We start from the raw sequence: 16,941 nt of genomic DNA, 5'->3' as shown, positions 1-16,941 counted from the left end.
AGCAGCATATCTACTAATAGGTTGGATTGCACAATACGTTTAAAATATTTTACTATCCACCAGGGACATAAGATATGGCGTTACAAACCATGCATGATTAGTTCGGACTAATAATCACTCTTATTGATAGACAACCATCACATTTTTGTTACATCATGAGTGTCATTGCAAATATCATGGCTCATAGTGATAGAGGCTATGCATGCTGTTTTGAATGATTGATCATGAATTGGATACAACAGCAGATGGAGAGCATTGATTCAGTAATTTGTGAATAGGGGAATCCCCACTTCAGAAATCCCCTCAGGGTCAGTTCAACACTGGCTGGACTTGGTGTGAGAGTTCCAGAGCAGGTGCACTAGCAAGGCCAAAGCACCAAGACTGCCCTTTCAGTGCCAACACGGTGTAGTAGGCTACTCTAGCTCCGTTATAGAGGGGTGGGGGAAGGGGGCCAATACCAAGCTTTGTGCTCCTCCTGAAATCTCATTGATGTGGAGGTAACCGTTGAGCACACACAACAGTTTGTTTGAGGCAAACACTAGTTGTGATGGAATACGCTCCTCTGTTGTTCTTGGAAGCAACACAGGGTTGCTCAAAGTCACGTTATAAATATGTTATTGGAGCGCTGTTCACCGCTCTGGATCAAACAGACGAAGCCTCAAGGCTGCTCTCTGAGACAAGTTCCTCTCTCTCGGCCAGAGGAAGATAAAGGCCTGCCTGCCTGCCTGCCTGCCTGCGTCCTCTTAGCTCAGACTCCTCTGCTTTGGTTATTCATGTCATGCACTGAGAGACAATGGTATGAAAACATCAACAGTCTTGGCAGATGCAAGAACCAAAAGCAGATATCGAATCGTTCTCAAAGAGGGCCTACTATTGTTGTGAAGGCGAACTAAAACCTAGTCTTGTAAGACTGTATTACATTTCTATAGTGTCATAGCGTCTTTATCAAGGTAAATTAGTGCAAATGTCCATAGAGAAACCACAAACTAATTCAGCGGCTGTTATGCTTGCCCTTTTACAGTACTTTTATGACATCAGCACTTCTTCAGGAAGTTAGCTCCACTAGTTACACAAAGTAGATAGGAGGCCTCCCTCACAGGAGGTTGCAGGAAGCTGTCTTGTCAAAGGAGGCTCGTAAATGGACCATGGGGTTTAGGTTTTATTATGCTAGCCAGGGCCTTTGGCCCCAAAGGTCCACACTCCGGCCAGTATGTCTCTTCAACCACCTGCCGTCCTGTCTTCCAGCCTAAGCCCTACAGGAACAAAAGCCTGCTGTCGGTGAGGTTATAGACTTTGACTAGCTCAATGCTGGCAGTTTTGAACTGATAATGGAGTCTTAATAGACATGAGACAATGAGAAGTAGTGCGACAATACAGTAGTATATACCTATTCAGTGTACAAAATATTTAGGCCTACCAGTTTGATTCTGGACAGTATATTCACAGTATTTTGTCATACTTTGGTCCTGAGTAAGGTCCTGTGTTTTTTTTCTTTCCTGAGCACATGACCTGACCAGGAAAAACTATCTGAACTTGTTCAATGAGAACACTCAATTTCTGTTGCAAAACATTTTGCTACGGTGTGCCCTAATGAACACAACCCTGGTCTAATCCATGTTGGCTCTATGTTCACATAGACAGGAAGAGTAGCCATGCTGGAGGGATTGTCTTTTATGTTTCCTTTCCCTACCGTGCCAGGCTCTTAGAGGTGTAGAGTGAATGTTCCATGGGAGCGGAAATCGACGTCAGAAATGTGAGCAAATTTGTAAAATGGTTCTTTACCAAAACAAGTAACAGAGAGGGCCCTTTTCAGTGTGCTGACCTTTTAAAAGGGGTGGAGTTCCAACCTAAAGAAATAATATAACCTAAACCCTCTCACTTTTACGCTCTATGGCTTTTACAACTTGTTGATTTGAGGGATGTTAGTAATATGCTTGGTTTTCAGTTTTCATTTGCTTCCTAAAAAGGTGTTTTTAAGTGCATAGTATGATGTTGTTTTCAGTCTGTCTAGTGTGATGTAATGTGAAGTGAGTAACTTTTCAGGAAGTGGCTAGGAGGTGTTTTTTGGTTATTACAAAATTTCCATCTAAAGCAATCCTTGTCAGCAGGAGAGCACTATTGGTGTCAAACAGCTACAAATTGTGTGTGTGCGTGCGTGTCCTCAGGTAGGGGGGTAAAAGTTTTAAACTATGTCCAGTTGACCATTGGGGCCACCTGGAAGATGCTGGCAAAGGAAACATTATAAAAGGGGAGCTGTGAGGTCTGTTTGGGTTGGCACCGGGTACTAGGCCTGAGGAGGTGGAGGAGCTGGGTGCATTTTTCAACAGGCAGGAAATGGGCTGGACGGGGTGTGCCAAGACAGCAAGCCTGACAGAGCACCCCTCTCCCCCTGCTCTCTACCACTCCCCCAGACTCACTGACCCTCTCCCCACCACAGCACCTCTGTGTACAGTGGGGACGCGTTCACAGGCAGCCATCCATGTTTCCTGTTTTCATTCCCTCCCCCCATCCTTCCCTGTTTACCCATTCCTCTTGAGGTGGTGGGCAAGTCTTAGCAGTACCACCGCAGCAACCCGCCGTGCACCTCCAGTCCACGGTGCCTGATAAAAGAACTGTGGGAACAGGGAATAGTTTGTGCTGCTTGGCCTCTGCTTGTGTTCTGGTGTGGTTTCAGCACTGTGTGAACAGCAGATCATCTAAAACGCTATCTCTCAAGACCACTAACCAAAAAGCACTCTTCTTCCCTGTCAGCCATGTAGGTCATGTAAGAATAGCAGCTCGCCAAACTTGTGAGAACCCAGGCTTCTTTATTTAGACTATTATTTTGATTGGATTGATTGCGTTAATTGATTGATTCAATCGATCCAATTTTTTTGTTGCACAGGAGTAGAAGGTGCGATCTCTAAATGCAGATGTTTTTCAACCATCATTAACTTTATTCGGCTCTTCAACCGGTTTCCTAGAGCAGTGCTAAAAATATACTGCGTTGTCGTCATAATCATCTAGTGTCCTAGTACCGCTATGTCTGCAGGAAAAACTTGGAATAAAAAATGATCCCCATTATGCCATGGGATGGGCCATTTAGTCATGTTCATGTCAAGCAGTCAAAACCATTATTCAAATGCTTTCTTTGGGGAAATGACTCATCAATGAGAGATCGCTGCATTATTAAACAGGCACTGACTGGGCGGCTTTTAAGGCACCGGCTATGTCCTGCTCAGTACTAGACAAGACAGGCTCGTACTGAATCCCAATCCACCCCTAAAGCCTGGGCACTCTTGTAGATCTCAAAGGATCTGATAGGTTTAAGCAGTATGGTAATTCCTTCACCTTGTCTTCTGATAGGCTGGGTGGAGTTTTCACCATATTGTTTGCATTTATCCTTTAAGCTCAACAAGTGTGCAGGCCATTAGGGTTTGTTTCTTGACAGTGTCACTGCCACACAGCCAGGTGAGGACTAGCATATCAATGGCGACAGGAGAGGCCTCTAGAGTTCTCTGTGCATTACGTAGGTGGGCCCAGTCCAGACTAGTCTGTCTGTGAGGCAAGCCTCATCCTCTGTCTAATCTCCCCAACCGCAACACACCCACCACCACAGTCTGTTTCTCACCTCCTAATTCAATTTTCTAGCAGTCATCATCTCACTTCATCGGCTGCCCATGCTGCGACGAGACGAGTTAATAGGCCTGTCGATGCCAGCGAGCCGCTCCAGCTTCTAGTCCCATTGGCTTGCCAGGAGTCCTGGGCAGCTGGCACTCTCTTTCAGACGGACGACAAAGTCGCTCTGTGGACTAATTGGGTCGTTCCTGTGTGGGAACCGCATGCACAAGTGCTGGGAGCCTTCCATCGTTCCTTGGATTTTTGGAAGTTTTATTTACGTAAAGAAATAGTGTGGGGTTTGACTGAAATGTAATGGTAGACACGAGTGCTATTTTTACATTGAACAAAAAATATAAACGCAACATGGAAAGTGTTGGTCCCATGTTTCATGAGCTGAAATAAAATATCCCAGAAATGTTCCATTTTGTATTTCACAAAATTTTTGGGCACAAATCTGTTTACGTCCAGGTTAGTGAGCATTTCTCCTTTGCCAAGATAATCCATCCACCTGACAGGTGTGGCATACCAAGAAGCTGATTAAACAGCATGATCATTCCACAGGTGCACCTTGTGCTAGGGACAATAAAAGGCCACTCTAAAATGTGCATGCTGACTGCAGGAATGTCCACCTGAGCTCTTGCTAGATAAATGAATGTTCATGGTTCTACCATAAGCCGCCTCCAATGTCATTTTAGAGAATTTGACAGTACGTCCAACTGGCCTCACATGGCGTTGTGTGGGCGAGCAGTTTGCTGATGTCAACGTTGTGAACAAAGTGGTGGCCTTGGGGTTATGGTATGGGCTGGCATAGGCTACTAACACCAATTGCATTTTATCGATGGCAATTTGAATGCATGGAGATAACGTGATGAGATCCTGAGGCCCATTGTCGTGCCATTTATCTGCCGCCATCACCCCATGTTTCAGCATAATGCACGGCCCCATGTTGCAAGGGTCTGTACACAATCCCTGGATGCTGAAAATATATGATTTCTTCCATGGCCTGCAGACTCACCAGACATGTCACCCATTGAGCCTGTTTGGGATGCTCTGGATCGACGTGTATGACAGTGTGTTCCAGTTCGCCAATATCCAGCAACTTCGCACTGCCATTCTAAGAGGAATGGGACAACATTTCACAGGCCACAATCAACTGCCTGATCAACTTTATGCAAAGGAGATGTCGCTGTGATGCAAATGGTGGTCACACCAGATACTGACAGTAATTTCTTTTCCTATCCACACCCCTAGCTTTTTAAAATACATCTGTGACCAACAGATGCATGTCTGTATTCCCAGTCATGTGAAATCCATAGATTAGGGCCTAATTAATTTTATTTCAATTGACCGACTTCCTTATGAACTATAACTCAGTAAAATCTTTGAAATTGTTGCGTTTTGTTTTTGTTCAGTAAAGAAGATGCTGAATGTGTTGGACTGTATTTGCAAGTGAAATCTAAGATATTGTCCTTTTGTCCAGACTCCTGCTGAGCTGTTTTCAATACGTCTCATCCATCCTGCAGTAGATTCTCAGACAAACAATGGTGACACTTGAAAAGGTCACACATTCGCTTGCCTGTCGTTGTCAGTAAACATAGAGGAAACCACAGGATACTTTGGTCAGATATATGGCTCTGTGTGCAGTGTTGACATGATGGCATACAGACAAATCTCTTGGCTTGTGCTTGATTATGTAGCAACAGGTGTTCCACCTGTAGCACCGGTGTCCATATCAACCCTGCATGTATGTTTAATGATAGAAGGCATGGCTAGTAGAGCTGAGCATGTTTTCTGGTTCATCCTCTGCAGGGCTACAAGCTAAGCACAGAGACATGGATGGAGTGGAATTTGAGCCAGGGAGCAGTGTGTGTTGAGAGATGTTGGCCAGCTCTGCATTCCTCTCTTTATCCTTGTCCTCCTCCTCCTCTTCAGAAGGCACAGCTGTGACTTAATTAGACAGTCACCCTGTGAATCGATCTTGTCAATACAAAGCCCGTCTTTGTCACCTTGAGCTGTGAATATGCCGTTTGTAATGAGGCTGAGAGAAAAAGACAGAAAGAAACAAGCTATTTTGTCTACCCTTGTCATGACTCTTGTGTCCCTAGTGTGTGTATAAAGTTTTGTTGATGTTTCTATAATGATAAAAAATCTACATGTCCGAATGAACAAGGTGTCCAAATAATCACCAATCAAGCATGACTGTGTAGTGTACTACTCCTAGGTTATTCCCATGAATGCCATGGTCAGCAAGTTATTCCTTCGTGTGAGACCAACGCACTGCCTGCGCTCCCAGTGAACCACCAGTGAAGTGGACCTGTGATGATTTATCACCCTCTGCTTCCCCTCCCAGAGAGGACTCAGGACATCTGGGGGAAGTGAGATTATTCAACCTGGCCTGTCCTTTCGTGACTCTCCAGCCACTCCACTTCAGACTTCAATATCACTGTTCTTTATCTGACAACATACTAGATGTGACACAGGTATTCATTTAAAGCAGAGATGGGCAACTGGTGGCCCCACCCCCCTTTTGTAGGCCCACAGATCAATTTCAAAAAATTGAGGAGAAAAAAAAGTTTTAGGAAATAAGCATAACAATTGCAAACATTTCTCACCGCCCCATGGCAAAATGTATAGAATTGCATCAAACTTGCTTTAAAACTGCCACATTTTCCCTTTGCCCCTTGGCAAAATGTGTAGAATTGCAGGACATTAACTCCAAAACTTTCTCTCCTCTGTGGGGGGCCGCCAATGTATTTTTCAAGGTAGGGGGGCCCCTAACAAAATGTAGCTTAGGGCCCCCAAAAGACTAGGGCTGGCTCTGACTGCATGTGTGGGTATAGATGTGGGTACGTAGACCCGCGAGCCACTTATGATAAGTTCAGATTTTTTTGTGACCCCCATCAAAGTTGCCAATCCCTGATTTAAAGGTTCAGAGAAGAGGTGGAGGTGCACAGAGGGGCTGCTTTTCCTCTCAGATGGAGTCCGAGATTAAATAGGTCTGAAAGGGATACTCCTAATAGGCCTGAAAGGGATACTCCTAATAGGCCTATCACTAAAAGGGAAAAATAATGTGGCTCTTTACACAACTTAAAAGAATGTCTCCTAAATTGAAAAATGACAACCCTGAAGTGAAATGATTCTTCTTCTGTGTGGCTGGTGGTATTTTAGTGGGGCCCATTGTATGGAAGCACTAAGCTTTATGGGAGTGTGTGTGTGTGTGTGAGAGGAATCAGATGTTTACCTGGCATATGGCTGATGGGGTTGTGATGTGTGTGTGTGTGTGTGTGTGTGTGGGTGTGTGTGTGTGTCCTTGGCATTTGCTCAGCCCTGTTTGTTTAAACCTCTCGACTGGAGGTAGGCTACCACCACCCCAAGTGAAGCCCACACTGTGCCAGTTTACTCAGGATTGTGCTCTTGAATATTCAGTATAAGTAGGCTACAAATATTCTCTTTGTTACTGATATATTTCTATATTTTTATAGTCACTGTGTGTGTGTTCCAATGGTTCAGTTAGAGTATGGTGTTGGAAACATCAGGGTTAGGCTTTGATTGACACATCATGGGCCACATAGACCTGTAGCCTACTGTATGTGTAACTAATTGTAATTCACTTTGGCATCTGATAATTCATATAAAAGAGAGAATTATGAGTGTGTGTCTTCCTCAAGTGAGGAGTGTGAGAACACCAATCAGTGCAATGCTTTTCTCTTTCCTCTCTCCCTCTCCACTTACTCCTCTGCACAGGCTGTGAGCATCAACAAGGCCATCAACACGCAGGAGGTCGCCGTCAAAGAGAAGCATGCCAGGAATATCCTCTTTGTGGAGCCGGGTATGTCGCTGTGTGTGGGTGACACTGTGTGTGGGTGACACTGTGTGTGTAGTGTCGATGTTAGTTGCGCAGTGTGTGTGCGTGCGTGCATAGTGGTAGTGTGTGTGTGTTGGATAGAATCTGTTTTTCTTTGACTATAGAGAAAGGAGAGCTGTGTTTGTTGACTCCCATGTGTTTGTGCAAGCTCTTGTTCCTTCATGACTCAGGGTTGTGTTCGTGCAAAACAAAACAATAATGGAACGTGACCCTGATGTCTGCCGGGACCAGGCCGTGTGTGTGTGTGTGTGTGTGTGTGTGTGTGTGTGTGTGTGTGTGTGTGTGTGTGTGTGTGTGTGTGTGTGTGTGTGTGTGTGTGTGTGTGTGTGTGTGTGTGTGTGTGTGTGTGTGTGTGTGTGTGTGTGTGTGAGATAGACTGCTCTGTAACGGTCTTTGTGAGATGTGTGGTAGATTATTTTTTTTTTTTTTAGCCCCTCTTGAGAGAACAATGGAAGTTGAATAGGCAAGCAAAACACCTCTCTATGTTAAACCCCCCCCCCCCCTCCCAGCAGCCTTCGTCAGAGTATGTGTGCTATCTCTGCCATCTCCTGTGTGTTTCTCCTTGACTGGTCTGTCTCACCCTGTATCCTGGGGACCCACCATGAGAAGGGCGCCCACACCTTCTGGGCGGCGGTCAACCGGCTGCCGCTCTCCAGCAATGCGGTGCTCTGCTGGAAGTTCTGCCACGTCTTCCACAAGCTGCTGCGAGACGGCCATCCCAACGTAAGTCTGAACCCACCAACACAGCCCTGATGGGGGACACACCTGTGTCGCGATCTGTAAGGCGTGCAATCGAAAACATTTTGCGGCAGAAAACAGAAATGAGCATTTGTTATTGGACAAGACTTGTTAGTTCCTCCCTGTTTCACTACGTTTTCTTTTGGTCCCTAATGAACACAACCCTGAACATACTGCACACCAGGGACATGCCCATCTCTCCATAGACTTGTGCTCAAGAGGTCTAGAATGATACAATATTCCCTGTTTATTACTCGGCTGGATTTGGTTTGAAGCCAGCCAGGCAGGATAGGGATAGAATGGGAGACTCTGACGCTCTGTGATCACTAAGATCCCGCAACACTTATCCCAAGACTAGGAGTGTTAACCCTGGTCGCCCTGTTTTAATTCCTAATCTGGCCCTCCTCATCCCCAGCTTCCAATTGGCTAATTTCAACCCCTCTCCTGTCCTCTCCCCTGCATCTCTTTCCAAGGTCATTGCTGTAAATGAGAATGTGTTTTCAGTTAATTTGCCTGGTAAAATAAGGTTTAGGTCAACTAAATATAGGGGTGGTTTCCCGGAAACAGATTAAGTTTAGTCTTGGACTAAAACCGTTTTTTTAAATGGTGATTGTCCATTAACCATGCTTTTAAGTCCAGGACTAGGCGTAATCTGTGTCCAAGAAACCGGCCCATAGGGAATATCATTTAAGATTTGCACTTAATTCAGAATAGCCATTAGCCTGGTCCAAGATCTGTATGTGCTGCCTTGCCAAGTCGTATTGCGTTGTCATGCCAAAAGCAAACAGATCTGGGACCAGGCTACATAGCCTCTACTTCTATTAATGTATCATACTGTACAGTGAGATGACAACCACCAGTTTAGCCACAGTAGCTACTACCTCCAAGAACTAGCATTATGCACCATGAAAATTATCTGCATATTGCTGCTCACACACCCCCATACACATTCATTCACTTCTGAGCACCCAGGCAATTGCCCAACACACTGGCCTTTTTGAACAGACCCACACAATGCATACAGTACATCTTCACGTGTAGTGCTCTCTCTGTTGTATCGGTAAGATTCTGAACGTTTGGCTTGTGGCTTCAGCCTTGTCTAAATGTTCTTTCTGTCTCTGTGTGTTCAGGTGATAAAGGACTCGATGAGGAACAAGGCTGACCTGAGTGACATGAGTAGAATGTGGGTAAGGATCAGAACACAGCACTGATGGTTGGCATTACGGCCTTAAGGCCCTTCCCAACCAGACCAGGAAAAACTCTCAGCCCCAGTCATCATGTCTACCACTCTTAACCGGCAGGCTGGCATGGACACATTGGCTGTGTCGGAAATGGAACCCTATTCCCTATATACTGCACTAAGTTTGACAAGAGGCCTATGCGGGCCCTGGTCAGAATTAGTGCACTATATAGGGTAGGGCTGACCCCAATTAGTCGACTGGTCGATTGTTTGGTCGATAGGCTGTTGGTCGACCAACGTTTTTATTTAGTCGAGCATTAACAAACATATGCACAGTACCAGTCAAGTTTGGACACACCTACTTATTCCATTTTTTTTCCTACATTGTAGAATAATAGTGAAGACATCAAAACTATGAAATAACACATATGGAATCATGTAGTAACCAAAAAAGTGTTAAAAAAATTCTAAGTAGCCACCCTATAAAATATACTTTGATTTGTTTAACACGTTTTTGGTTACTACATGATTCCTTATGGGTTATTTCATAGTTTTGATGTCTTCACTATTATTCTACAATGTAGAAAATAGTAAAAAAATAAAGAAAAAACCTTGAATGAGTAGGTGTGTTCAAACTTTTGATTGGTACACTATATACACTGCTCAAAAAAATAAAGGGAACACTTAAACAACACAATGTAACTCCAAGTCAATCACACTTCTGTGAAATCAAACTGTCCACTTAGGAAGCAACACTGATTGACAATACATTTCACATGCTGTTGTGCAAATGGAATAGACAACAGGTGGAAATTATAGGAAATTAGCAAGACACCCCCAATAAAGGAGTGGTTCTGCAGGTGGGGACCACAGACCACTTCTCAGTTCCTATGCTTCCTAGCTGATGTTTTGGTCACTTTTGAATGCTGGCGGTGCTTTCACTCTAGTGGTAGCATGAGACGGAGTCTACAACCCACACAAGTGGCTCAGGTAGTGCAGCTCATCCAGGATGGCACATCAATGCGAGCTGTGGCAAGAAGGTTTGCTGTGTCTGTCAGCGTAGTGTCCAGAGCATGGAGGTGCTACCAGGAGACAGGCCAGTACATCAGGAGACTTGGAGGAGGCCGTAGGAGGGCAACAACCCAGCAGCAGGACCGCTACCTCCGCCTTTGTGCAAGGAGGAGCAGGAGAAGCACTGCCAGAGCCCTGCAAAATGACCTCCAGCAGGCCACAAATGTGCATGTGTCTGCTCAAACGGTCAGAAACAGACTCCATGAGGGTGGTATGAGGGCCTGACGTCCACAGGTGGGGGTTGTGCTTACAGCCCAACACCGTGCATTTGCCAGAGAACACCAAGATTGGCAAATTTGCCACTGGCGCCCTGTGCTCTTCACAGATGAAAGCAGGTTCACACTGAGCGCGTGACAGACGTGACAGAGTCTGGAGACGCCGTGGAGAATGTTCTGCTGCCTGCAACATCCTCCAGCATGACCGGTTTGGCGGTGGGTCAGTCATGGTGTAGGGTGGCATTTCTTTGGGGGGCCGCACAGCCCCCCATGTGCTCGCCAGAGGTAGCCTGACTGCCATTAGGTACCGAGATGAGATCCTCAGACCCCTTGTTAGACCATATGCTGGTGCGGTTGGCCCTGGGTTCCTCCTAATGCAAGACAATGCTAGACCTCATGTGGCTGGAGTGTGTCAGCAGTTCCTGCAAGAGGAAGGCATTGATGCTATGGACTGGCCCGCCCGTTCCCCAGACCTGAATCCAATTGAGCACATCTGGGACATCATGTCTCGCTCCATCCACCAACGCCACATTGCACCACAGACTGTCCAGGAGTTGGCGGATGCTTTAGTCCAGGTCTGGGAGGAGATCCCTCAGGAGACCATCCGCCACCTCATCAGGAGCATGCCCAGGCGTTGTAGGGAGGTCATACAGGCACGTGGAGGCCACACACACTACTGAGCCTCATTTTTACTTGTTTTAAGGACATTACATCAAAGTTGGATCAGCCTGTAGTGTGGTTTTCCACTTAAATTTTGAGTGTGACTCCAAATCCAGACCTCCATGGGTTGATAAATTGGATTTCCATAGATTATTTTTGTGTGATTTTTGTTGTCAGCACATTCAACTATGTAAAGAAAAAAGTATTTAATAAGATTATTTCTTTCATTCAGATCTAGGATGTGTTGTTTAAGTGTTCCCTTTATTTTTTGAGCAGTGTGTATATATATATCACACACACACACACAGTTGAAGTCGGAAGTTTACATAAACCTAATGTCCAATTCAGGATAAAAAAAGGCAGAATCTGCGAAAGCCAGCAGGAACGAGAGGAGGATGGTTGCGTCAAGTTAAGGTTTCTTTCTTCTGGTTATCTTGATCTCTGGCTCCCTTTTTGAGTCACTTGTGTCTTATTTCATCAAACAGTGCGCTTAAAGCATCAGACAAGCTCAATGCATATGTACTGAACAAAAATATAAATGCAACATGTTGCTTTTCATATAATGAAATCAGTCATTAGGCCCTAATCGATGGATTTCACATGACTGGGCAGGGGTGCAGCCATGGGTGGGACTGGGATTTCATAGGCCCACCCACTTGGGATCCAGGCCCACCCACTGGGGAGCCAGGCCCAGCAAATCAGAATGAGTTTTTCCCCACAAAAGGGCTTTATTACAAACACAAATACTCCTCAGTTTCATCAGCTGTCCGGGAGGCTGGTCTAAGACGATCCCACAGGTGAAGAAGCCTGATGTGGAGGTCCTGGGCTGGCGTGATTACACGTGGTCTGTGGTTGTGAGGTCGGTTGGACATACTGCCAAATTCTCTAAAATGATGTTGGAGGCGGCTTATGGTAATTGAATGTTAATTTCTCTATCTGGCAACAGCTCTGGGGGACATTCCTGCAGTCAGCATGCCAATTGCATGCTACCTCAACTTGAGACACCTCTGGTATTGTGTTGTGTGACAACTGCACATTTTAAAGTTCCTGTTATTGTCCCCAGCACAAGGTGCACCTGTGTAATGGTGATGCTGTTTAATGAACTTCTTGATATGCCACACCTACAGTGAGGGGAAAAAAGTATTTGATCCCCTGCTGATTTTGTACGTTTGCCCACTGACAAAGAAATGATCAGTCTATAATTTTAATGGTAGGTTTATTTGAACAGTGAGAGACAGAATAACAACAAAAAAATTCAGAAAAATGCATGTCAAAAATGTTATAAATTAATTTGCATTTTAATGAGGGAAATAAGTATTTGACCCCCTCTCAATCAGAAAGATTTCTGGCTCACAGGTGTCTTTTATACAGGTAACGAGCTGAGATTAGGAGCACACTCTTAAAGGGAGTGCTCCTAATCTCAGCTTGTTACCTTTATAAAAGACACCTGTCCACAGAAGCAATCAATCAGATTACAGACTCTCCACCGTGGCCAAGACCAAAGAGCTCTCCAAGTATGTCAGGGACAAGATTGTAGACCTACACAAGGCTGGAATGGGCTACAAGACCATCGCCAAGCAGCTTGGTGAGAAGGTGACAACAGTTGGTGCGATTATTCGCAAATGGAAGAAACACAAAAGAACTGTCAATCTCCCTCGGCCTGGGGCTCCATGCAAGATCTCACCTCGTGGAGTTGCAATAATCATGAGAACGGTGAGGAATCAGCCCAGAACTACACGGGAGGATCTTGTCAATGATCTCAAGGCAGCTGGGACCATAGTCACCAAGAAAACAATTGGTAACACACTACGCCGTGAAGGACTGAAATCCTGCAGCGCCCGCAAGGTCCCTCTGCTCAAGAAAGCACATATAGATGCCCGTCTGAAGTTTGCCAATGAACATCTGAATGATTCAGAGGACAACTGGGTGAAAGTGTTGTGGCCAGATGAGACCAAAATGGAGCTCTTTGGCATCAACTCAACTCGCCGTGTTTGGAGGAGGAATGCTGCCTATGACCCCAAGAACACTATCCCCACCGTCAAACATGGAGGTGGAAACATTATGCTTTGGGGGTGTTTTTCTGCTAAGGGGACAGGACAACTTCACCGCGTCAAAGGGACGATGGGCGGGGCCATGAACCGTCAAAGCTTGGGTGAGAACCTCCTTCCCTCAGCCAGGGCATTGAAAATGGGTCGTGGATGGGTATTCCAGCATGACAATGACCCAAAACACACGGCCAAGGCAACAAAGGAGTGGCTCAAGAAGAAGCACATTAAGGTCCTGGAGTGGCCTAGCCAGTCTCCAGACCTTAATCCCATAGAAAATCTGTGGAGGGAGCTGAAGGTTCGAGTTGCCAAACGTCAGCCTCGAAACCTTAATGACTTGGAGAAGATCTGCAAAGAGGAGTGGGACAAAATCCCTCCTGAGATGTGTGCAAACCTGGTGGCCAACTACAAGAAACGTCTGACCTCTGATTGCCAACAAGAGTTTTGCCACCAAGTACTAAGTCATGTTTTGCAGAGGGGTCAAATACTTATTTCCCTCATTAAAATGCAAATCAATTTATACAATTTTTGACATGCGTTTTTCTGGATTTTTTTGTTATTCTGTCTCTCACTGTTCAAATAAACCTACCACTAAAATTATAGACTGATCATTTCTTTGTCAGTGGGCAAATGTACAAAATCAGCAGGGGATCAAATACTTTTTCCCCTCACTGTATTAGGTGGATGGATTATCTTGGCCAAGGAGAAATGTTCACTAACAGAGATGTAAACAAATTTGTGCAGAACATTTGAGAGAAATAAGCTTTTTGTGCGTATGGAAAAATTCATGGATCTTTTATTTCAGCTCATGAAACATGGGACCAACACTTTACATGTTGCGTTTATACTTTAGTTCAGTGTAGTTGCTTTTATTAAAACACATAGGGTGTGTCTATATATGGAAAAATACACAATTAACAAACTTTCGGTCTACCAATATTTTTTTTTGTTGTTGTTGGGGACAGTCCTAATATAGGGAATTTGGTGTAATTTTTAGAACACGCATGTCATGTACTGTACATTGACTGGGGAGTAAAATCATGATCACCCTCATTATTTCCCCTCAACGCAAACTCAGTGTGGTGTGTCCATGCCGGTCTGCTGTCAGTTAGTGTTGCCATCTGAGTGACAAACATTCTAATAGGTGACAGTCACACAGCAATGTGGTCCTGCTAAACCTGAGTCAGACTCAACAACACACACGCTGTTGTTATGGTATCCTAATGGTGCTACTGTGTATAGACAATATCTTTACACTCTTTTGGAGGGCTGGCTGTCCATTTAAAGGATTGATTTAGGACTGTTAATTTGACATACGTAAAACGTTTACATTAAATAACCACATTTCAACAAAAGAGTTGCCTCTGGGTTGCAGCAGTACAGTGGAAAAGCCAAACCGTTTACTGCCCATGCATTCAGTGAGCAGGATGGACAGGGGTGCAGTAGGCGCTAATGCTGACAAGTAACCTTTTAATGGAAGTACACTTAGTTGAGTCTCTCTTGGTACTTATTGATGGTACAAAATTAACTATGACTCTGGGCTAGTGACCTTGATGACCAGTCAGTACTGCTTCCTTCCTGTTGTGACAACACACTGAGGGCCCAAAGAAAGGGAAGTGAGAAGAAGCAATTTACTTTATAGCTGGCTATTCATTTTGACACACACACACATGCACACTAGTGATGCATGGGTTGACTCATAACCCGCAGTCGCCGCGGCTATATCTGCGGACTGGTGGGTTTAGGGTCATGAAATATTGTGTGGTTGAATAAAGAGAAAACAATACCTTAAGTCCATATGTATCATTCTATAGGCTACATAAAATGTTTATTTCATTATTTTAGGCTATCTAGCATTAGTGCATGAACCTAACTTTCGGGCCTAACTGTACACACGACATAGGCCTATGGCATGTCAAGGGAACTGTAACCTACTGTTCAGATGGGTTCAATAGTAACTGAAATCTGGACACTGACTGTAGGTCTAAAACCTCTGACAGCCTTAATATTAACTCCTGCAGAATTAAACATTACTTACAGTAAAATGATACACCAATTTTAGGCAAAGTTTTGACTGGGGAACAAGATTTAGATCTTTCAGCATCTTGAGAGAATGTGAATGTGCATTTAGCCCCTCTACCGACGGTATATATCTTTTATATAAAGTTGTATATAATGTGTTTAAAATCTGTCGTCTGTATTCTGTCTCTAAATGTTGTCTTTCACTAGCAGCACCATATCGCCAAGTAAAATTCTGAGTATGTGTAAATGTACTTGGCAAATAAAGGTGATTCTGATCAGCGTCATAAAAGCTGATCTAGTATTTCAACCACACAAAATATTCATCCAAGCCGAACTGAAAACTTATCAGAAACATGTCGGGTTGTTTTCACAACTCTCTATTTCCTGATGTACAGAAAATCTTTCAGTTTAAAAACAAAAACATTATTGCATTTTCTCTCTGGTCTCTAAACATCTTTGCTCTGTGAAAGGAGCAGAGATGACAAAGAGAACTTTAGTGATGTCAACTAGATTCAAACATTCATTCTATCGACTTATTACATTATTCTGGTAAGCAAGAGTTTATTTAGTCTTCTAGGCCAACATTTAATGACAGAAGAGAAGCTACATGTATCTAATTATAGATTATAACAATTACAAGCAGAAATATGTCTAAATCAGGCAAAAACAAATCCTGCACCCCCTGTCAAAAATTGTTTTTGCCGTCTCTGACTAGCCTACAGCGCATTTGCTATATTAGGGGGTTAGGATCAGGTGTGGGCCTCAGATTTTCACGTTATCACATAGTCAGGCGGTTGCGGATGTGTTAGCGAGCGGGTGCAGGTGAACAACAAGCTGACTTGCGTACCACTAACAAACACACACACACACACACACACACACACAGGCCTGCACTCATACAGTGCAAGACATTGCAGAAGCAGATCAATTTGATTTAATGATAAAATTCCTTCTGCAACGTCAGCAACTAGCGACTCCTTTGGAACTCTCCCAAGGCCCTGGAGAAGACCATGTCTATCTCACTTTGATCTGGTCCCCTTTTCCCCTCTGTCCACAGGGTCACCTGAGTGAAGGATATGGGAAGTTGTGCAGCATCTACCTCAAACTGCTTATCACCAAGATGGAGTTCCACGTCAAAGTGAGTAGTGCCCCAGCCTGTATGAACGACAGGCAGACCAGTCTCGTCTGTCTGTCTGTTTCTGTCTCTCGCATATACCCTTCTCTGAGGATATTCCTAACACAGAAACACTTTTCTAAAACGAATGGCCTTTTAGAAATCATTAGTTAATAGATAGCTAAGCTCAGTGAAATACTGCAGGCAGCAGACTTGGTGTTGCTCTGGGGGTTTTAGTCATTGTTCCTGGAGATGGAGATGCCTACTGAAGTGAAAAAAACCAAGGTTAAATCTCAATTGTATTTCCTTGAATCCTCACGTCCTCTCTCTTCGTCTCCTCAAAGCACATTGGAGCAGAAGATCTGAGGTTCCTCCCCTCGAATCTTCTCCTCCGATACGTTTTGAGAAGGACGCAAGGAGAGATGAGACGA

At 44.5% G+C, this 16,941-nt stretch overlaps 1 protein-coding gene across 3 annotated transcripts in view; it reads left to right on the top strand.

Annotated features, from left to right (window-relative positions):
* The window catches only part of LOC106612577 (huntingtin-interacting protein 1), a 42,841-nt gene that overhangs the window by 7,430 nt on the left and 18,470 nt on the right, over positions 1–16,941 (top strand). For 2 of the 3 annotated variants that reach the window (XM_014213860.3, XM_014213861.3), the window contains exons 2-5: positions 7,345–7,408; positions 8,046–8,188; positions 9,334–9,390; positions 16,454–16,534. In XM_014213860.3, coding sequence (XP_014069335.1) covers positions 7,345–7,408; positions 8,046–8,188; positions 9,334–9,390; positions 16,454–16,534 — 345 coding nt within the window. Of the gene's footprint in view, positions 1–1,099; positions 1,279–7,344; positions 7,409–8,045; positions 8,189–9,333; positions 9,391–16,453; positions 16,535–16,941 lie in introns of those variants that run through there. The other variant, XM_045724467.2, reaches the window with a different exon arrangement.

Source organism: Salmo salar, chromosome 09 (assembly GCF_965601325.2).
Source record: "Salmo salar chromosome 09, fSalSal1, whole genome shotgun sequence".
Taxonomy (NCBI): domain Eukaryota; kingdom Metazoa; phylum Chordata; class Actinopteri; order Salmoniformes; family Salmonidae; genus Salmo; species Salmo salar.
The sequence above is the reverse complement of the archived record's forward strand: the minus strand, read 5'-3'. Positions and strand labels throughout refer to the sequence as shown.